This window comes from Homarus americanus, unplaced genomic scaffold (assembly GCF_018991925.1).
Source record: "Homarus americanus isolate GMGI-L3 unplaced genomic scaffold, GMGI_Hamer_2.0 scaffold51972, whole genome shotgun sequence".
NCBI classification, from domain to species: domain Eukaryota; kingdom Metazoa; phylum Arthropoda; class Malacostraca; order Decapoda; family Nephropidae; genus Homarus; species Homarus americanus.
The window spans coordinates 37-22,510 of record NW_024720375.1 but is presented as its reverse complement, the minus strand read 5'-3'; the positions used below and the strand labels follow the sequence as shown (position 1 = coordinate 22,510).

The following is a 22,474-nucleotide window of genomic DNA, read 5'->3' as shown; positions in this document are numbered from 1 at the left end:
GTTGTTACCGTCGCCGCGTTCGTCATTATAAAATCTGACTTAATCCTCCTTTAGACGAACGTGACTCGAATTTATGTTGCTCTCGAAGCCTCGCAAGATGACATGACTTCTCTACTCCGTCTTCACGATACACACACGCTATCAACTTTAAACGTATCCCAATAGCCTCCTCTCCCGTGTACGCCAAAATATCTTGTTATCCCGCATCCGTCACCGTGTATAGAATCAAACTTGACTATATATATATTTTTTTTCCCCTATGGCATACTTTATACGTTTTTATTTGTATTATTCTGTGTTTAGTGATGCTGTTGTGGTCTTCCTCCGTCGTGGTCTTCCTCCGTGGTGGTCTTCCTTCGTCGTGGTCTTCCTCCGTGGTGGTCTTCTTCCGTGGTGGTCTTCCTCCGTGGTGGTCTTCCTCCGTCGTGGTCTTCCTCCGTCGTGGTCTTCCTCCGTCGTGGTCTTCCTCCGTCGTGGTCTTCCTCCGTCGTAGTCTTCCTCCGTCGTGGTCTTCTTCCGCGTCGTGGTCTTCCTCCGTCGTGGTCTTCCTCGTCGTGGTCTTCTTCCGTTGTGGTCTTCCTCCGTCGTGGTTTCCTCCGTTGTGGTCTTCCTCCGTCGTGGTCTTCCGTCGTAGTCTTCCTCCGTGTGGTCTTCCTCCGTCGTGGTCTTCCTCCGTGGTGGTCTTCCTCCGTAGTGGTCTTCCGTCGTCGGTCTTCCTCCGTCGTGGTTTTCCTCCGTCGTGGTCTTCCTCCGTCGTGGTCTTCTTCCGTTGTGGTCTTCCTCCGTCGTGGTTTTCCTCCGTCCTCCGTAGTGGTCTTCCTCCGTCGTGGTCTTCCTCCGTGGTGGTCTTCTTCCGTCGTGGTCTTCCTCCGTCGTGGTCTTCTTCGTTGTGGTCTTCCTCCGTCGTGGTCTTCCGTCGTGGTCTTCCTCCGTGGTGGTCTTCTTCCGTCGTGGTCTTCCTCGTGGTCTTCTTCCGTCGTGGTCTTCCTCCGTCGTGGTCTTCCTCCGTGGTGGTCTTCTTCCGTCGTAGTCTTCCTCCGTCGTGGTCTTCTTCCGTTGTGGTCTTCCTCCGTCGTGGTCTTCTTCCGTCGTGGTCTTCCTCCGTGGTGGTCTTCTTCCGTCGTGGTCTTCCTCCGTCGTGATCTTCTTCCGTCGTGGTCTTCCTCCGTCGTGGTCTTCCTCCGTCGTGGTCTTCCTCCGTCGTGGTCTTCCTCCGTCGTGGTCTTCCTCCGTCGTGGTCTTCCTCCGTCGTGAATTAACTATACAGAGAGATGAACATAACTTTGATATATGTTATTACACATTAGCGTGCCACCAGCTCGTTAAAACCTACAGTGTATTAGCTGGGACTAAATGTTTCCTTGCGTAGCCATTTTAACTAGGTGTGTGTGTGTGTGTGTGTGTGTGTGTGTGTGTGGTATTGGTTGACATTACTTAGTTCGTATGTTGTAGTGTGAATACTTGTCTTCTGTGACTGTTCTCTTGTACTGAAGCCTCCCACACCTGACGAAAACCCCCCTCCTTCCTCTCTCTCTCTCTGTCATGCTCGAACACCACTGTGTAGATATAATAGCAAAAAGAGCCACGGAAAAGGCAGAGATCGACATAATATGTACTAAAACCTTGAAACAATTAAGGAGCAAATTACGGAAAATACAATCAATAGAAGATAATTTCAAAAGGAATGAAATATACGAGAAAAGTGAAACAATGAAACATTACCATCATGTTCTCATGAACACAAAATTTACATATGGGAAAGATAGGAGTAGGTGGAAAGATTCAGTGTATATGAGGTTAAGATTAGGATATAAATATTATTGGGAACTTGGAGCTGAGAGAAGTGAACAGGATAAAGAATGTAGAGTTTGTAGAACACCCAGATCCCATACCCTGCCACATTATATACTGGAATGCCCATTGCTTAATGTATATAGAAATGCCCATATAAATAATGTCCCCAAGCAAATAGAGTGGATGTTTGGAAATGGGAAAATAGATGAAATATTAAAGAAATATAGAAATTTTGCATCTACAATATAACTATGTACTAGAACTGATTATATGAAATATTAGGGATTTATGTGAGTCCTGAGAGGGACATTCCTGGACTGGGGTGGGGATGACTTATGTCACTTCATCCCTTTGGGATGTATTAATGTTTTTTGTATCTCAATAAACGTATCAATCAATCAACACCACTGTCACTGCCTACACTTTCCCCACCCCACCCCATCCCACCCCCCACCCCCCATCCCCACCTTCCCCACCCCCACACCCCCATCCCCACCTTCCCACACCCCCATCCCCACCTTCCCCTTCCATAGTAAAGACCGAACACCCCACCACTAGCCACACCCTCAAGCAGATGTAAACAAAACTAAATGTAAAGTGTGTGGCCAGACATATGGCCACACACTTGAACACTACGTCCTCGACTGTGTGAAGATAGAACCTTTTAGGGACAGGTCCAAGCACACTGTGTGCGAAATGGCACAACACTTCATCTCTAATGGCAAGATAGCCGACATATTAAGATTGGATCCACTTTTTTGCACTTAGTAACTATATCAGTTCTCATGTACAGAACCAAATACACAATGTGCTTGAATACCTCCCACGTAAATGTGAATAACAAAGTGTGAGGCCAGACATACTGCCTCACACGCCTGTACTCACGCAGTTATGAATAAGTTACCCTTTATGTATAGAACTAAACAAATAATGTAATTGAAACACTGTGTAACATTCAGTGCCATAATATCCTGACAACGGGGATTAATTATTATGACCCGTTGTAAACTCTACTCTGTAATCCTTTTGCGCTACCGCTCACAGGATGAGTGTGGGGTGCACAATAAAGTAGCCGCTGTAAGAGGCAAAATCAAAATCATTCCTACCCCCCCCCCCAGGCTCCCCATTCTTTGACCGAAGACTCTCTCTGTCACTGCTCACACCTCCCAAGTAAGGTTGCCTGGAGCTCACGATAAAGCCTTCCCCCCCCACACACACTCATTTCTTAAAACTGGTTCCTTGAGGCTTTCTTGCCGTCCCCACTGTCCTTTAAAATACAATATACATAAAAAATTTTTACAAACATTCTAGTGTTGTGTTTTGGGGGGAAATTGTTGCACGTAAAAATGTCTAGTTGAAATTTAGGACCTTTGCATACGTAAGTTGCCTGGAGGTAAGTTTGTGGGTTGGTTTGTGGTTGTGTTGACCAGAGTGAGGAGACAGGAGTTCGTGTTTGTCTTGGCGACGTAATGAAGCGGAAATGTGACACTCTTATTCATGGAGGTTTTATCTTACTTGTCCAGCGTTTTTTTATTATTGTTTTATTTTATTTAATTTTTGCATTTTTTGGCGAGTTTATCTGTGTCCTGTACTGAATGACTGGCCTTATTTTTATTGTTGTTTTTCTTCTTTATTCTTCTTTCTTCCGTTTCATCTATTCTTTTTCGTTCACATACTTTTCTCTTCCTTTACCTCATCCCTTAACATCTATTTCTTCTTCCTGTCTCCTTGCCTATCCTATTTCTCCTCTCTTACAACTCTTCATAATCTCTTTATCTCAAAGACCTCCTCCTCCTCCTCCTCCTCCTCCTCCTCCTCCTCCTCCTCCTTTTCAAGACACTACTCAGAAAAACAAATATGATCTGTATAGGTATATGAATCTAGTCGTATGTCTACATGGCCTCAAGTGGCCTTTAAGGATGGCCATGCTGCTGACGGTTGGTGCTCGGCTGTAGTGGAGTAACAAGATAGCGTTGGAGTCTTGAATGAATAACAATGGATAAAGGGAGAAAGTCTGTTTTTTCTTGATATTGAAAAAAAATATTTGAAATAATAAATTGTATTCATTCTTCTACACTCTTACTTATTTACTCTGGTGTTGTTTATGTTTTTCTTAATTAATAGTTTAAATATATGTGGTGACCGGGAACCTCCTTGTCTCACTCCACTTAAAAATCTGGTTAGTTATATTTCTCCTCAGTCTTACATAGCACCTACGTCTACCTTCATTAATACCTAGTTAGTTATTGTTGATCTGTTACTCCTAGAGCCCAATTAGAAGTCTCCAGTGACCTCTATGAACACTTCTAATTATCTGAATATAATTTTTTTGTAAGAATCTGTTACATAGAGGGTAATACGTTCATGTTATTAATGTTACCGTGTATCTCCGTGTGTGTGTGTGTGTGTGTGTGTGTGTGTGTAATTTTTTTTTCCAGTTGCACACTGAGTGACGGTCCAAAAAGTAAAACACGGTTCTACATTATTTACAAAGTTACAAAGTTCGATTTACATTATATTACAGGGAGAGAATTTCGTCTGTAGGTGAATAAGTAACAAGGCACATTCATGCCCCGACTCTTTCAAGTCTTGTGATTGGATATTCTGCATTTTTCCTGCGCTTTTATTGGCTTTTCTGACGGGAGGCTCTGCAGGTGCCAGTTCGGGATTTTGAGGCTCCACATTCTTCCGCTGTATTAGACTACTGCAGTGGCATGTCATTATTGTTAAGCCCATTTGACTTTGTGATGAAGAATATTTATTATTTTTATTTATTTGTATGCACGACTGTCTGATTGTTTAATTTTTTTTTTTTTTTTTTTTTTTTTTTTTTTTTGCTTTCGGTATTTCAACTTCCCGGGTTATTAAGTATCGTGCAGTCAGTCTTTAAGCTTCAACAATAAACGACAATTAGATATTAAGTATGAAAACTGTGTCTGTATGTTCCTCGTCGTTTCATCTTTCTTTGCTGCTGAGAGAGGGAGGAAGGTGTTACAGTTAGCTGGTATGAGTGACGTGTTGATTTCTTATTCCCTTGGGGTATGGCCATGTCTATAAAGGAAAAATTTAAAACTGTAAAATTGTACCGATTCAGAAAAGTAAAAAAAAAAACTTCGTAAATTCGTGGTTCCTGCATTACAACGAAAAAATAATTATGGAAGTTCTCCGTGAGGGAGCAGCTGCAGTACCATGTAATACCTCCAGCTTCAGCTTATTGTTCCTTGTGTCCTCTGGTGTCCTTACAATGGTTCACACTAGCTGAGATATTTTACCACTGGTGGATACCCAGGAAGCTTAACCTTTATGTAAGCAGTTTTTAATGTAGTTCAAAAGCCCGCCGCCGTCACTGTATGTTTTTGATAATGGGTTATATACGTTCTGAAACACTGTCTTGTGATGTCTTTATTGTTCTACCTTATTATTTTATTCGTGTAAATCTGGATTATGGCTTTTTCTTTTAAAAACGGAGTGACATGTAGATATATTGAGTTACATTGATGGTAAACGGTGGAAGGTTTCTTAGGTTGTAAAGTATATATTGTGTGCATTTACAGTACTTCCCTCAAAGAACTCTGGTAAGTGTACTCGATGAACAACATGACTGAAGGTTGGTTCTGTGAGGTCGTGAGGCTACAAGAGTTCAGTATTGTGAGGAGTGGGAGACGGTGATCGTTGTGTAGATCAGCGGGAGTAATGACGGCTTGAAGATGAGTCGGTAATATATTAAAGTGTCTAGAATTTACCGACAAATTTTACAATATTTGCAGAGAATATTACTCTCATGATTAGGCCACCCTCGAGCAAGGTGTCAACACTTGATGGTACATTTGTCAAAGATGTGACCTTGACCTCTGACCTTTGGACTCCGAAAAGCATTAGCAACTAAAAGTAGTGGAAGTGAATACTGTAACATTGTTCGTCCTCGAGAAACTCTTACATTCGTATGTCTATGTACCGTACATTGTGTGTATGCCTGCACGGTACAGTATATGCCTGCACTGCGTATGTATATGCTGAATCAATGTGAGCTTATATGACTGTCTATCCATCTTTTCTTAAAGGCCATGTGCTGAGGCGACCTTTCCCAGCATTGACTCCGGTAAGTGCAATATTTACGCGCCTCGATATACAGTATATTCACTCCAAATAAAAAAATTAAATTTCCTCGGTATTTCGACTAACGACATTTAAATCGTGTAATTATCTCGGGCATTTATACATAAGAGTCAAAGCACCAGAGTGGATAATAATACTCTATCTTAACTTTGTGCAGTTCAAGAGTCATGAATTAGGTTCCTTCGTGTCAGGTCACATTCTTAGTTGTATAGTTTTAAGTGAACTCCCTCCACTGGATATGTCATACCTGAATTAAGCAAAGAAAAACTACCTCGGTTTACAGCGCTTCCATTAATGTATTAAAGGGAGGTATGGATGGCTTTGTCTTAAGGGGGGGGGGGTGACCGCGACGAAGGGTGAATACCTCTACAGTAACTCAAGTTAAAGCTGTCGAATCTCAAGGATATTTGGAAACTTGATTTATTCTAGCCCTCGGGAGGAGATGATACACACACACACACACACACACACACACACACACACACACAGAGGTAATCCATTCTCATTACAGGGTATCAAGTGTTCATTTGCGTCATGGGTGTTTGTAGCGTGACCCAGAGTGATAGTGTGCGAGGTTTATATACAACTTGTCTACTGCTTTAGTTAAGGAGAGCAGAGCAGAGCAGACAGACAGACAGACAGAGAGAAAGGTCATGTACAATAATTATCCATTAGTTATGGGTTTAACTCGCAATTTAGAAAAGATCACTGAAGACAGACAGACAGACAGGTAAGTGAAGATAAATTGAAAATGAGATAGGAGAGAATTTTATGTTTACTTGCTGCTGGTTTCACAGACAGACGAACCGACAAACGGGAATGGAAATGAAGGGCTATTCTGAACGACAAGTTTAGGAAATTAAAGAGTGGAGGCTTTTACATGAAGTGGAAGTAAACATCAGTAGCCCAGTCACCCACGGGCAGCGAGACACAAGTGAATAAAACAGGGGTCCTTTCTCTATGGGTTGTGGTGGCCGTGTGGATACTGCACTCGCCTCCTGAAATTTGGGTCACTAGTTCGCGCTCTGGTTAACCCAACTTCACACAACATTTCGTTTTCAGAGTAACCAGGAACTTATTAATATATTTATTATTTAGGAATCAGTTTATATAGTCTAATTTTAGTATTGTGTTAAGTGCCCTCTGATAGATCAAGGTGAAGTATATCATGTAATATATTTCACTATAGATCATTGTAGTAAAGGGACAACTCACTAGCCAGTATTCTTCGTATAAGTCTATGTTTTCTCTAACAGTAAAAGAAAAAATGAAAGAGAGAAAAACGCGAATTAAAATTGGAGGAAAACTGAGTTGAATAAAAAGTAAACGAACTGATCTGAAGCTCTACCGCTACACTATTAATTTCACTGAACGTTTTTATATTACCTGTAGCTGATTTGATGACGTATTTTTTAATATTTTGCCGAAATTTACGATGATGGTGTAAATTGGTCAATAAAAACTGGGTATACCTGCACATCAATAATTCACGCACCTGATAGCCTAACACAGTGCTTAATAATGAATTCTCCCACAGGCTCAATAAACTCATGGTTATAATTAAAGGTATCAGGTAAAGATTCAGGTAAATCACATAATGGGATTAATGTATTCTTTCATAAGGCAAGGAACACGGCTTTACTGAACGACTCCAGAATATAACCCTGGTAACTGGCAGAAATCCTCACCTTATGATGGGTTTCTGTCTCATTTAAAGTATCTTACTGTTTATTAATGTGTTTTTTGGAGTATTTATTCACTTATCATTTATTAAGACGTGTGATGAAAATGACTAAGGTACGTCATTGATTATCTGTGCCTTCCAGTGCCAAAGGTGTGTGTACTGATTGGTCCATCACTTGGCATCCTTGCTCTTCATTGGCTAGTCTTTCTCGCCCCCACGCTGACGATACCGAAAGTAGGAGATAAACAGAGGAGTAGTGAAGATGAATGAAGGAAGTAAGAGTAAAGATTAATGCAACATACAATACACTGGGATGTTTTGGCTGCAGATGTTCTTGCTTTGATGATTAGATAATGGTTGTGTTTTTTTTGGTTATACTCGAGGACTGTTTACTGGTTTTGTTTTAGGGGTAAGAACACATTGTCAATTGATATAAAAAAATTTGAATAATAATATGGAAGATACTCACGCATATTAAATTTATTTTATACACTACATCAGCGTTTGTACATTGTTGGATATGATAAAGTAATTTGTTGTGTTCATTATAAAACTAAGTACATATAAACGGTAGAGTATTAAAACAGAAACAATACTGATATATATATATATATATGATCATAATAAGAGAACACCGATGGTATGATTTGTACATAATAGGATGATATTTTTATTGGTGGAAAAAATTATTGCCATCATCATTTCGTACACTAGAACGAAATTGCTTACCAAGACTGGGACTAATTTGGTTTTTCTTTCTCTGGTAAACAACAACAGATTTTAAGGAACTTTCGGCAATTTCTCCTCGAAATATCAAAATGCAGTTTGTTCTCCATTTATTTTACCATCTTGTGTAGAAACCAATTATTTACTACAGTCTTGTCACTTTATGTTCTAAATTATCACTGAGCTTCAACAATTAAAGTCTTGGAGTGTGTAACGAGGGTAGTATTTGCACTACTGTAATAATAATAATAATAATAATAATTAACGGTCTATTGAAAGATCATAGCAGCCAGAAGGCTGAAAATATACAGTTACATAATTGGGGATAAAGGTTACGAGGTACAACTCTGGATAGTGTTACCTAAAGACCAGTACCACTTCTCTGATTCATATTGTGATACTTGACCACTAACCAGCCATGTAAATCAACCTCCGCCCATTTAGTCCAAGAGCTATGGGGAGGGGGGGGGGCGGTAATCTCCCGTCTGAAGCCAAAAGGTTTGATGGTATTTTTTAAATGTTTATTACATGAGTAAATAAAAACACCATTTCTTATTTGATACAACCTGGTCAAAAACATGTGGCAAAGGGTTAAGAATTATACATAACAGTCTGAGAGCTATATTGTCTATGTTCACAGGAAAAGTTTGTCAAGATTAACCATTTCCGTGTATTGTTGCCATTCTATGTAATTAACATTGAAATATGATTCAGTGGTCAGTACTGTAACTGATGAGGTTTAGTCATTAATGCTGTACTTTATTTCTATAAGATATCACTATGGAGTTGTTAGTGATGAAAATCTGTATTGCATTTCAACTGGCTGTGCAGCAGTCCCAGAAAAAATGTGAAAGAAGAGTTGACAGTGTGTATTGATATTGGCCAGAAGTGGTGTGATGAGTTTGTAACAGACTGTTTTAATGACGCTGGTGGAGTTCAACAACCAATACCACGGCGTAGAGTGAACAACTTTACAACAGAGGAAGTAAAAGTCAAGTTAACTGGGAAAGATATGCAGTTCCCAGAGACACAAGGAACAAGAGACCTATTGGGAAGGTTATTATACCTTGCCACAGAAATTTGTATTGGTCTTTCTAAAGTTTTGAGTCGCCCATCACCCCTGTGCCTGCATCTCTGGCACATCGTAATGGATTAATCAGTAAAACAGGAAAGTCTATAGTACTAAAGAAACTTGTAACGAAAGTAAACAGTCAACCACCTTCCACAGTCGATGATTGCGTTAGAGATGTAATGTTTCTCGTCTGATCTTTGTCAGATCTCCCTGCTGCTTATAGCTGAGTGGCTGAAGTCCTGCTGTCAAAGTTGTGTGCTCATGCTAGACGTGTCGACTTTGTGTGTGATACTTGTACAAGGTCATCAATCAAAGACAATGAACGACACATTTGTGGTACAACTGAGGTCAACATTGGTATTGTTGGCCTTGAACTGTAACTACCGTACAACTTCAGTCAAGCACTGTCATCCGGCCTATTCAAATTCCTTGCAGCTGAATGGTAAAGCACACCTACAAAGAAATGTTAGATGGTCATTATATCTATCTAGCACTAGAAGAAGAGTGTTATACATTTGAAGTAAAAAGAGAATCGGTGTTTCGGCAGATTGTACCTGAACTTGTCCGTCAGCATGAGGAAGCAGACACAAGAGTTGTATAGCATGTGAACCATATCAAGGAAACCATGTTCGAGCAAATGACACATATATTAGTGATCCTTCTTTACCATGTTACATTTAAAATATTGCCATCAAACCTTTTAATAATAATAATAATAATAATAATAATAATAATAAACGGTTTATTAATAGAGTTGCAGCTGGTGGCTGAAAATATACAGAATTACATTTAATTTAGACATAATGATATAATATGCAATGAATACATTTACAGGGCTGTACAGTACATAAATCAGGAGTTGTTTATTATTTTAACAATAGATGGGATGGTGCTATTCTCATATCTATCGGTGCGGGCTCTTATGGGCTGAATTTTGTTGTAGTGGCGGACTGCGCCAGGTGGGTGGGGGCTGCCGGTGGCAGGAGGTGGCGATGACGAGGGTGGTGCATTAGTTGGCTGCCAAACCTTTCCAGCGCTTGGTGGTGGAGGTCATTGAGGGATGGCATTTCCAGGGTGGAGAGAGCGTTGGTGTAGCCGGAGTATTCTGTGCCGAGCATGATTCTGCAGGCCCTTTTCTGTATCTTCTCTAGCTGACGTTGTTGGGTGGAGTTGAGAGAAGACGACCAGACTGGTGACGCATACGTTAGTTTGGGGAGAATAAAGGCATTGTAGATGGTCCTCAGCTCTGGCGTGGGTGTCCCAAGTGACCTAAGTCGTCCTAGCATGTAGAGACGGTACGAGGCTGCCTTGACTGTGTTATTTACATGGGCCTTCCAGTCAAGTTTGTTGTCTATAGTAACACCCAGGAGTTTGGCAGACTGCAACAGCTGGAGAGGATGGGCACCCACTGTAACTGCTGGGGCTTGCACTGGAGTGGTGGCGGTATTGAAGTGCATGACTACGGTTTTGGTGTGGTTGATGGTGACCTTGTTCTCCGTAGTCCATGCCTGTAGCCTGTCCAGGGTGCCTTGGAGCGATGAGTAGTCTGGTGCGGTGTTGTCCACTGAAACCCCCACAGTGCAGTCATCTACGTACTTCCACCTGTGAGGGGTGTCCGATAAAGCGTCGTTGATCAGGATGAGGAAGCATAGTGGTCCCATCTTGGTCCCCTGGGGAACACCGCAGGTGAGGTGTTGGAATGTGGAGACCGAGCCCTGATTCCTCACTGCCTGGCGACGTCCACTCAAGAAATCAGTGAGCCATGAGACCAGGTTGGTGGGCAGCCCCAGTGCAATAGACTTGTTGATAACAGTGCAGTGATCAACAAGGTCAAAAGCCTTCTTGAAGTCAACAAGGGCAACGGCCAGTGATGTCTTACGTTTTGGTCTTAGACGGGTGATTACCGCCAGCTCATGCTCTTTTTTTACGGGATTAGCCCACCCGGACACAGGTCACTGACCCACATCGGGGCCTGGGGGGCGAAAATGTAATAATAATAATAATAATAATAATAATAATAATAATAATAATAATAATAATAATAATAATAAATAATAGTCATAATAATTCATAATAAATAAAATTTATGATAAAACAAACAAAAATAAAATAATAAAATAATGATGATAATAATACAGTAACTGTAATAATAATAATAATATTAATAATAAAGAACTATAAATACAAAAATGAAAAAAAGATCAAAAGTGAGAAACAATATATGTATGTTGTGTTGTCAATGGTAAGAGAAACAATTGAGACCCTGCAGTTGTGTGTAAATGAAGCAGAAAGTCAGATCATCAACCTGGGACTTGGTCACATATGGCAGCAGGGTCTTCCATTAGACAACACAATACGTATGCTTCCAATATCTTCCCAGGCGGTAGTACCTCCCTGTTTGGTAGCTGCCTACTACCTACAAATTGATAACTTAGGGCCAAACCATAATTACCTAACATCAATTATAATCTTTTTTCTGTACTGTGTTGCCTCGCTGGTAGTTCACTGTCAACGTAATTTGTTATGAATGAAATTATTTTATTGACAGTCCATCGTGTCATAATTATTTCATTATTTTCATTAACTATATGATCAGCAACACCCCTTGGCTCTTTGGAGTGAACTTTAGTTGTTTTTACTGAACCATTTTGAAGTCTTTCCTCTCAGGCAGTCCCTTGAAACTCTCAAATCCAGACAGTTCTATCTCGTGTAAAATATCGTGGTGAAGTAAAGAGATTGTCGAAAAAAAGATGATGTGATTGTCTGGATGGTTATGTACGCTGCCATACCCTGTAGATGCCCACACTGTCCTTGTACCAGCAGCTTTCATCCTACAGTTTGTCTTCTTTTATGGGAGTTTCGTCCAGGGATTTCTCCTTCGTGTCGTGTGCACAAGACGCCGTCAGAGCCATCTTCCTCAGCTCCTTCCTGAGCAGTTTTCCAGTGGCTGTCTTAGGTATTTCATTTATAAAGATGACGCCTCCCGCCAACCTCTTAAAGAGGGCCAACTTCGGCTCCACGAACCTTGAAAGAAGCAGCTATTATTAAAATGTGTTAAGAGTTTTATATAAAGACGTATAATTGAACAAAAATGAATTTGGTCTAAAAATCCTTAGGAGGTTTGACAGCGACACTCGTGTAAGTCGAATAGAAAATTGATTTTTGTTTTCTAAGTTGAAACTGGAATATTGGTGTCAACAAGGTGAGAGGAAAGGGCTGAGGGGGGAGGGAAAGAACGGAGACAGAGGGAGGGAGGGAGGGTGGGTGTGGGGGTAGGAACTCGCACATTGAAGTCTTCTATTCGTGAGAAAACTTTTAACATCGTCGCCCTGTTGTGAACCTTAAGTGGTCACCGCGTTAATATCAATCAAGTTGAAGTTACATTCAATCAGTGACCTGAGAATCCAGCTCAGTGACGACAGCGGTAATATCTAGTCACTCAGTGTTAATATCGGCTTCCACCTTTGCTGATACTAGGTCACATGGGGTCAAGGACTTAACGGCAGCAGTGAGTGAAATTTTGACACTACACAAAGAATATTAGAGCTATAGGAGGAATTTCTTAATAATCAGCAAAAACTCTAAAATGCAAAACAAAATCGTTATCATTAAAGAATTCTGCAACAGCATTTACATTCTAATCCAAATGATCATTAAAACCACCTTCGCTAAATAAATAGTAATATACCCGTAATAACTTGTACTGTATACGGTACTGACTCCTTAATCTCGGTTTGTGTCGTCGGTGCTGAGGTGACCACGTAAGCTCGCGGCACCTCCCCAAGCCTGTCGTCCGGCACACCCACCACGCCCACCTCCACCACATTCGGGTGTTGTAAGATCAGTCCCTCCAACTCTGACGGTGCCACCTGGACGAAAGTAACATAAATAAGATAACATTTCGTTCGTTTATCTGAAAATACATTGTTTATAACTTTACATTATACATTTACTAACATGTGTATCAGATAAACGTTTTCCTGCATTATGAAGTGTGGTGAATGTGAGACTAATTTCATAACCACTTCAAAGAGGGACTTAATTAAAAAAAATCCCTTAATTTCCTCTAATAGTAGTGGAACCCTTTTATCGATTAACTCTATATGTTAATTAGGTTTTATATGAGTGACACAAATCTCTAACCACTTTTGTATCAGGAACTAAGAGTGTGTGAGTGTATGTCATAACAGTAGACGACGGCTGTACAGAATATAAAGCTTCAATAAAAAGTCAAAATTGTTACCTGTATCTTATTGTGGAGGAGGGAAATTAATCTACGACTCTCAACATGGGTTTACAAAGGGAAAATCTTGTCTAAAAAATCTGCTGACGTTTTTTAGGAAAGTCTTCGAGGTAGTAGATAATGACGAAAATTACGATGTTATTGACTTTGACTTTAGCAAAGCATTTGACAGAGTACCGCATCAGAGGCTTCTGAGAAAAGTTAAGGCTCATGGTATCGAGGGAAGTTTTAAATTGGATAAAATCATGGCTCACCGATAGAACGCAGAGGGTCAGCGTAGATGGTGTTAAATCTGAGTGGGGTCGTGTAACCAGTGGGGTTCCCCAGGGGTCAGTACTAGGCCCACTCTTGTTCATAATCTACAGAAACGATCTAGATACTGGGATCAGCAGTGACATAAGCAAGTTTGCGGATGACACCAAAATAGGGCGGCAGATTAATTCAGGGCAGGATGCAAATGCATTACAGGAGGATCTAAATAAACTACAGGGGTGGTCTGAAAAATGGCAAATGAAATTCAGCACCAGCAAGTGCAGCGTACTTAATATTGGAAGAACAAATACTGTCAATGTATACAGCCTTAACAACATCAACCTAGAGAAGTCGACTTGTGAAAGAGACCTAGGGGTACTTGTAAGCCCGGACCTACGGCTTAGAAAACAGTGCGTTAATGTCCGAAATAAGGCAAACAGAGTATTGGGTTTTATATCTAGAAGTGTAAGTAATAAGAGTGCAGAGGTCTTATTGCAACTATATCTTGCGCTAGTCAGGCCGCACCTCGATTATGCGGTTCAGTTCTGGTGCCCTTATTATAGAATGGATATCAATTCACTAGAGTCGGTGCCGCGAAGAATGACGAAAATTATTCCGGGACTTAGAAACCTTCCATATCAGGATAGGTTAAAGAAACTAAACTTGCATTCCCTAGAAAGACGAAGAGTGCGGGCAGATATGATAGAAGTATTCAAGTGGGTGAAAGGAATCAATAAAGGTGGTATAGATAAAGTTCTTATAATATCCGAGCTGGATAGGGCTCGGAACAACGGATTCAAGTTGGATAATTTTAGGTTTAGGAGGGAGATAGGAAGGAACTGGTTTACAAATAGGGTGGTGGACGAGTGGAACAAGCTTAGCAACCTTGTAGTAAGTGCTGGAACGCTGGAAAGTTTCAAAGGGAGTCTGGATAGATTCATGGATGATAGAGAGTGGTAGTAACTCTCGACAGGAGCTGCCATGCACAGGCCAACCGGCCTATTGCAGACTCCTTATTTTCTTATGTTCTTATGTAACATAATGACTTACCTGATTTCCCTTAACCTTGATGAACTCCTTGGTTCGGTCAACAATCCTAAAGAATCCTTCTTCATCGAAACTACCAATGTCTCCTGAGTGAATCCATCCTTCACTATCAATTGTTTCCGCTGTGGCCGCCGGGTTGTTTAAATATCCAGACAAACTCTACAAAAACGTTAACAAGAGTAATTTACCTGTCAGCTTTGATGTTACCTGATTGTATAAAACACATTTCATATTAACTGGTCAGAGAAAAATATTCATAATGAAATATGTATGTTTGTTAGATTCTGCTTTAATTTACCATTTAGTTATAAAAATATTTACTCATTATATCAGCATAATGTTAATATGTGCTAATGTTAGTTAACTATTGCCCAGTTCTTGAGATTGGCTCCTAAGGTAACCTAAGCTAACCCAACCTAAGCTAAGGTAACCTAACTTAACTTAAGCTTGGTCAGATTGAGTTAGGTTATGTCATATTACCTAGTTCGTTAAAGAGGCACATAATATAGGTTAGGTTTGCTTGGGTTAGCTTAGCTTAGCTTAGCTTAGCTTAGCTTAGGGTAGTTTAAGTTTAACCTAAAGATCATGGCATTTAGAATCTATCTCAATAACATCATTTCATCACAAGTAACACACACCCAATCAACAGTATGTTTCCCCTCAGCGTGTGTGCGGGCAGGGCTGTGTGTGTCGACCACCTGTGATCATTTTATTATTACGGTGGTACACACTGGGCCTTGAGGAGCAGGATTCTCACAGTGTGTTACTGAATATCAGGTGTTCTGCCTAACACTATCACTTGGAGGATTACCTTAACCGATAGGTCAACAACTGCAAATCTGTTGCCTGTATAACAAGTGAACTAACGTGTGGGTTGAGCACTGTGGCGTGTGTAGGTGTCCGCGAGGCAGGCCTACCCATGTGGTCACCCCCGGCCACGTGGTGAGGGTTTGTATAAACCAACTCCCGTCCTCATCTGGTGCCAGGCTGGATAGTTCTTTTGAAACTGAAATTGACTTTGATACCGTATCTAACCAGAAAAAACAGTTACCATTGAGCAAGAACAAGTGTAGTGTAATAAAAGTGTTTATAAACTGAGAATACTCCTGCTACCGTGATCCCTCTGACACCACACTTTCTCCGCTCCAGTTCACGGCCTCCCCTCACACCACTGTTACGCTGTAGACGCCAATCGGCGATTTAGCCACGGATATTAGATAGAGAAATGTAATAAATTAAGCTGTACAGGGAAGGTTGTGAAGTTGCTGCCATACAACAACGAAGAAGCTGATTGTTTGTATATATTGATGTTAGTGTTAGGTTTGCATTATATTTACCGCCTATATGCTTCCATGGTAAGACAAATAACTAAATACTGTGCTGGTGAAAGAAATTAACATCTCTTATTTATATATCAAATAAAATAAAGAATACAACTGTTATTAAATAGTTCCGTCAAAAAAAAGAAGATTACGGTTGCTGACATAAATAAATAAGAAACTGGCCAGGTTAACATGAAGTGTAAATTACCGCTGGCGACTTGAAGCAAATCTCTCCGTCTTGGTTGGGCGGTAACTCCTCCCCGGTCACAGTATCAATGACCTTGGCTGACAGATGTGGCAGCAGATGACCACAGCTTCCTAACCGCTCTCGACCTTTGGCTGTGTTACACACCAAGCCCGCTTCTGTCATGCCGAAACCTGATCAGAGACAGGTAGATGATCAGGATAATTACATACTTATTAACGATCATGCCATCAACTCCTCGTCATCGAAGACTACTGAGACATAAACGTTTCCAGTTCCAGTATAAAAGAATCAACACAAATATGGAAAGTTTATATTTTCTCTGAGAACTGAACTCTTGCTGAAGAGGATGATGAAAATAACAATATGGAGATGAAATATTGAGATAGAAGTTACTAATGAAAATAAATACTTATAAAGGAGTATACAGGGTGAGCATAAAGTCTCTCCCTGATTATGAAAAATCATATCTCGAAGATCATTCTAGATAGAAACATGAAAGTTGTAGCATTGTGTAGACGAATTCATAGATTGTTTTTCATGCATATTTTACAGACAGTTCTTGAACGCAACCTTCCCAAACCGATGGATTGGGAGAGATGGTCCAACACCATGGCCGCCACGTTCACCAGGCATTACCCCTCTTGATTTCTTTTTATGGGGGTATACGAAGGACAAAGTGTACAGCTCACCAGTTCCTGATCTTGAAACTCTGAAGGCAAGGATAACGGAGGCAATAGCGACGGTGACTGAAGAGATGCTGCAGAAAACATGGCGTGAAATTGAGTATCGCTTAGATGTGCTGTTGGCAACAAACGGAACACGTGTTGAAGTTCACGAGTAACGGGAAAAAACTTCTTGAGATAAGCTATAAGCTGCAAAAAACTGAATGTTTGTACCTAGCATATGTTTTGTGTAATAAATGTTTGTAATCAGGGAAAGACTTTATGCTCACCCTGTATATGTTAGAGACTCACAAAGGCAATAAAAAGAAAAACTACGAGTCAAACATAAATTATAAAATCATGATGTGTCCTTTAAGTACACTAGTAGATCTGCATGGCCACAAAACTTGAGGTAAACTTTACATGTCAGCCAAACACTTCAGCTTTACCAGAAGATGTGACATGACCTTCAAGATGTACCCGGAGTAGAATATGGAGATGTTGGACTCAAGGAAACAGCCATAGTAACACATGGTTGAAGTGTTAATAACAGTACTCTAATCTACACGACCTACGAGGGTAAGAAATGGAAAATAAAAAGTTGATGGTCGACTTAAAGAAAAATTTAACGTGTTGAAGGAAATCCTACTTAATGTGCAAAGTTTATCTGTATTTTTGTGCATTATGTGTCAGCAGGAAACTTGAGCTTCATATTCTCTGAGAAGATGGTCGATCTGATGAAAATCTACCAACAGGAGTCAAGCCTCTTGTTTCAAATCTAATGTTAACTTCTCTCTTCATGTTCAGCAAAATATCGATAGTGATTATGTTTTCCTATCTAAATTAAACACTCTATAACCCCCCCCTTTGCAATATATGGAAACCTTCAGACTGTTCCTTACTCTCCTGGAAGAATATGTTCCCCCCGAGTCTGTCCTTGAAGGTGGCAGCGGCGGGGGGAGCGGTAGGGGCAGCGCTACACATGACAGCCTTGACAGAAGCCATTGCCTCAGGGGTGACAGTGGGGGAATGGTTCAAGAAGTTGAGGATAGTAGGAACCATATGCAGATATTTCACCTACAAATAGAAACATGGATGAGGGCTTAGTGGAACCGTCAGATAACTTAAAATATTGGAAACATCAGTGTGGTTAACTAAGTATGAACTGGGGATATGCTTGGTTAGGAGACAAACATATATTAAGCAAGAGAGTTGCAGATGTAAAACACTCTAGGTATATCAAACAGGTAAATATAGAATATATAAAATAATTTCTTTGCAGTTATTTTTGTCACCTTAGGACCAACTTCATCCATCACCTGTGAGTCACCTTTATCAACATTCGTTTCAGGATATAACTACTGCAAGCGCTTAACATCCCTCGGGCACTAAATGTTTAACCAGTAGACTCTTAATATCGACCAATTTTGACTCTAAACACGTAGATAGACCCGACGAACAAGCGATGATACATAGGGAATACATGTACTTGGCTATAACTAACCTCCGACACACACCATGAGAATAATTTATCCTATACTGTAACTAGCCTCCGACACACACCATGTGTACTGGATAATAATCACTGTATATATCACGCCACACATACTCAAGGCTTCACTGTACCAGCAGCATACTTCGCCACTCACCTTATGCTGGCTAATGTCCCTGACGAAGGTGTTGGGATCGAACCATGGTACACAGACTAGTTTGGCACCCATCTGAAGCCACACCATCATAATAGGCACAAGCCCATACGCGTGGTAGAAGGGGAGGTAACACAGGATGGATTCTTGGTTACAATCTGTGAGACACAACTCCTATACTCTTCTTGAATCACAATATTTTAACAAGTAAAATATCCTAGTGTCACTCTGTTTGTTGGAGGTTGTGCAGAATAATTATAGAACAGAATATTAAAGATGTATTAGCTTTTCAGTGCGGCTATTAGCTATATAACCAGACTCCTTAATGTGATGATGAGCCTTAACCAGGTGCAGACATGAGGACCATCCTACTGTACATGGTAGAATAAACTCTCTCTCTCATTCTCTCTCTCTCTCTCTCTCTCTCTCTCTCTCTCTCTCTCTCCTTAACAAAGAGAAACGAACTATGCATAACAATATTGGCATCAGACTAGGTCAATACTTTACAACTTGGTATAATACCATACGCAACTAACCTGTCGTCTCGGAGCCCCAAAAGAAATTGGGGTTGGCGGCTATGTGCATGCTGGAGATGGTAGCGTGGTGAGAGATGAGAACTCCCTTAGATTTTCCTGTCGTGCCACTTGAGTATGGCATCACTGCCACGTCCTCCTTGAAAACCTAATCCAAGAAACGAGATAAACACTGTTCTAACATTCTAGTAACATGAATTAAAATCAGCAGGGAATCGATAAAGGTTGACAGAATTCTAAATTACTTCTCCAAATGTCAGAATGTACAAGTATCAATACAAACCTCTAAGGGGTCAGCAAATGGGACAGACGTATCCTCTATAATCTGTTGTAAGTCCAAAGCCCCAGACGCAGAAGAAGGACCATTTATCACTACAACAGAAGGTGTCTTACACAGTGTAATTGCTTGGGCAAGAGTTTTCTCCGTTAATGTGTCCCCAACTACTAGTGTGGCACCACAGTCTTCCAGTTGACCATGGACTTCCCCTGTTTGGGGAGAGAAAAATCCTGAAATAACGAGTCAAGATTGAGGTGCGCTCTGTAGATTACACCGGTAGTAATGTGAAAAAAGCCGAGACGATCGAGGGGGGTTATCACCGTGTATAGATACTGTGAGTAGCAGGTGTTGATAAGGCTTTGCCTTTCTATTCTGGTCGTCTGGTGCTACGTATAGGTACACCTCAACAGGTATGCAGATGAACTAACAATAAGAAAAACCTCTACCTTAATCACCTCTACAATCAGAGGCCGAACATTCAGTTCTCATCCACCACGCAGCTACGACCAGAGACAAGAGATGGTATCTGAGACTTACCAGGAGTGTAGGAGACGTTCACGGTGGACACAACAGCCCCGATGGCTGTAGCTCCCAGAATCACGATGGGATACTCCGGGTAGTTGTGCATCATCACTGCTACAACATCGCCCTTCTCGATGCCCAGTTTGGTCAGCATCCCGCCCCACCTGGCGATGCGGTCCACCAGCTGAGAGTACGTGTACCCGCGACCTGTTACCGCACATTCCTGCAGGTCAGAAAATCATTAGCATAAATTATGAGCAATTTTTCCAGCAAAAACTTTAAAATTGATCCTTCACAGAAAGACATTTTATTCCACCACATCTTTTAAATGCAATTGATTTCCAAATATATAGTTTTATACATGTTAATGGCTGGTGATATAGACACGAGGTCAGTTTCTACCCTAAGCACCTTTGGAAAGTTAGATATAAATGTTTTCCACCTGTTACTTTATATATAATCCATATGTAAACATCATGAGCTTAATAGATTATGTTAACGAGGAGTGAGCGATTATATTTGACTGAATTGTTTACATCGTGTTAGTCCTGCCTGTTGCCATGCGTGTGGGGTCATGGTGAGATGCAGAGTGGTTGAGTTGTTATGAGTGGGGCAGATGCTGTAAGTGGTTAAGTTGTTATGAGTGGGGCAGATGCACTGAGTGGTTAAGTTGTTATGAGTGGGGCAGATGATGTAAGTGGTTAAGTTGTTATGAGTGGGGCAGATGCACTGAGTGGTTAAGTTGTTATGAGTGGGGCAGATGATGTAAGGGGTTAAGTTGTTATGAGTGGGGCAGATGCACTGAGTGGTTAAGTTGTTATGAGTGGGGCAGATGATGTAAGGGGTTAAGTTGTTATGAGTGGGGCAGATGCACTGAGTGGTTGAGTTGTTATGAGTGGGGCAGGTGCAGTGAGTGGTTAAGTTGTTATGAGGGGCAGATGCTGTAAGTGGTTAAGTTGTTATGAGTGGGGCAGATGCTGTAGGGGTTAAGTTGTTATGGTGGGGCAGATGCACTGAGTGGTTGAGGTTAAGTTGTTATGAGTGGGGCAGATGCACTGGTGGTTGGGTGTTATCTTGAGTGGGGGCAGATGCTGTTAGGGGTTAAGTTGTTATGGTGGGGCATATGCTGTAAGGGTTAAGTTGTTATGAGTGAGGCAGATGCACTGAGTGGTTGGGTGTTATCTTGAGTGGGGCAGATGCTGTTAGGGGTTAAGTTGTTATGAGGGGCATATGCTGTGGGGTTGTTGTTATGAGGAGGCAGATGCACTAGTGGTTGAGTGTTATCTTGAGTGGGGGCAGATGGTTTAGAAGTTGATGAGTGGGGCATATACTGTAAGGGGTTGTTGTTATGGGGCAGATGCACTGAGTGGTTGGTGTTATCTTGAGGGGGGCAGATGCTAAGTGGTTATGTTGGAGGGGGCATATGCTGTAAGGGGTTAACTTGTTATGAGGGGCAGATGCACTGAGTGGTTGGAGTGTTATCTTGAGTGGGGGCAGATGCTGTTAGGGGTTAAGTTGTTATGAGTGGGGCAGATGCTGTAAGGGGTTAAGTTGTTATGAGGCAGATGCACTGAGTGGTTAAGTTGTTGAGTGGGGTAGATGCTGTAAGTGGTTAGTTGTTATGAGGGGCAGATGCTGTAAGGGGTTGTTGTTAAGTGGGGCAGATGCTGTAAGTGGTTAAGTTGTTGGTGAGGGGCAGTTGCAGAGTGGTTAAGTTGTTATGAGTGGGGCAGTTGCAATGAGTGGATAAGTTGTTATGAGTGGGGCAGATGCAGAGTGGTTGGTTGTTATGAGGGGCAGATGCAGTGAGTGGTTAAGTTGTTATGAGGGGGCAGATGCAGTGAGTGGTTAAGTTGTTATGAGTGGGGCAGATGTAAGTGGTTAAGTTTTAGGAGGGGCAGATGAACTGAGGGTTGAGTGTTATCTTGAGGGGCAGATGCTGTAAGGTTAAGTTGTTATGAGTGGGGCAGATGCAGTGAGGGTTGGTTAAGTGGGGCAGATGCAGGAGTGGTAAAGTTATATGAGTGAGGCACATGCTGTAAGTGGTTAAGTTGTTATGAGGGGCAGATGCAGTGAGTGGTTAAGTTGTTATGAGTGGGGCAGATGCTGTAAGTGGTTAAGTTATGAGTGGGGCAGATGCTGTAAGTGGTTAAGTTATGAGTGGGGCAGATGCAGTGAGTGGTTAAGTTGTTTTGAGTGGGGCAGATGCAGTGAGTGGTTAAGTTGTTATGAGTGGGGCAGATGCAGTGAGTGGTTAAGTGGCTTTAAGAGTATAATATATAGAGGTTGTTCCTACTATGTTTTATCAATAAGAAAAGTATTATTGCTTAAGAAATAAACTCATTGTAAAGCAGAGGAGACTTCAGTGTT

At 41.2% G+C, this 22,474-nt stretch overlaps 2 protein-coding genes across 2 annotated transcripts; both read right to left on the bottom strand.

Annotated features, from left to right (window-relative positions):
• Positions 1 to 288: 288 nt before the first annotated feature.
• LOC121860517 (serine/arginine-rich splicing factor 11-like) lies at positions 289 to 5,670 on the bottom strand. Its single transcript, XM_042357679.1, has 2 exons — positions 5,538 to 5,670; positions 289 to 1,259 (listed from the first exon to the last, which is right to left on the bottom strand). The coding sequence occupies exons 1-2, from the start codon at positions 5,668 to 5,670 to the stop codon at positions 289 to 291; spliced, it is 1,104 nt and encodes a 367-aa protein (XP_042213613.1).
• Positions 5,671 to 11,689: 6,019 nt separating this feature from the next.
• LOC121860518 (4-coumarate--CoA ligase-like) lies at positions 11,690 to 20,327 on the bottom strand (the record flags this gene model as incomplete). Its single annotated transcript, XM_042357680.1, is given in 9 exon segments — positions 11,690 to 12,416; positions 13,113 to 13,261; positions 14,938 to 15,093; positions 16,465 to 16,634; positions 18,029 to 18,203; positions 18,776 to 18,930; positions 19,309 to 19,453; positions 19,589 to 19,791; positions 20,120 to 20,327. Coding segments are annotated over 9 exon segments (1,554 nt in total), but the record flags the coding sequence as incomplete, so codon positions are not given.
• Positions 20,328 to 22,474: the final 2,147 nt, after the last annotated feature.

What these genes read in the sequence shown, in the direction of transcription:
- LOC121860517 (XM_042357679.1), bottom strand. Translation starts at nt 5,670, where the DNA reads ATGCTTTTCGGAGTCCAAAGGTCAGAGGTCAAGGTCACATCTTTGACA. An exon ending in AAATATTGTAAAATTTGTCG is followed by an intron (nt 1,260 to 5,537) that starts GTAAATTCTAGA and finishes CTCTCTGTATAG; the next exon opens with TTAATTCACGACGGAGGAAG.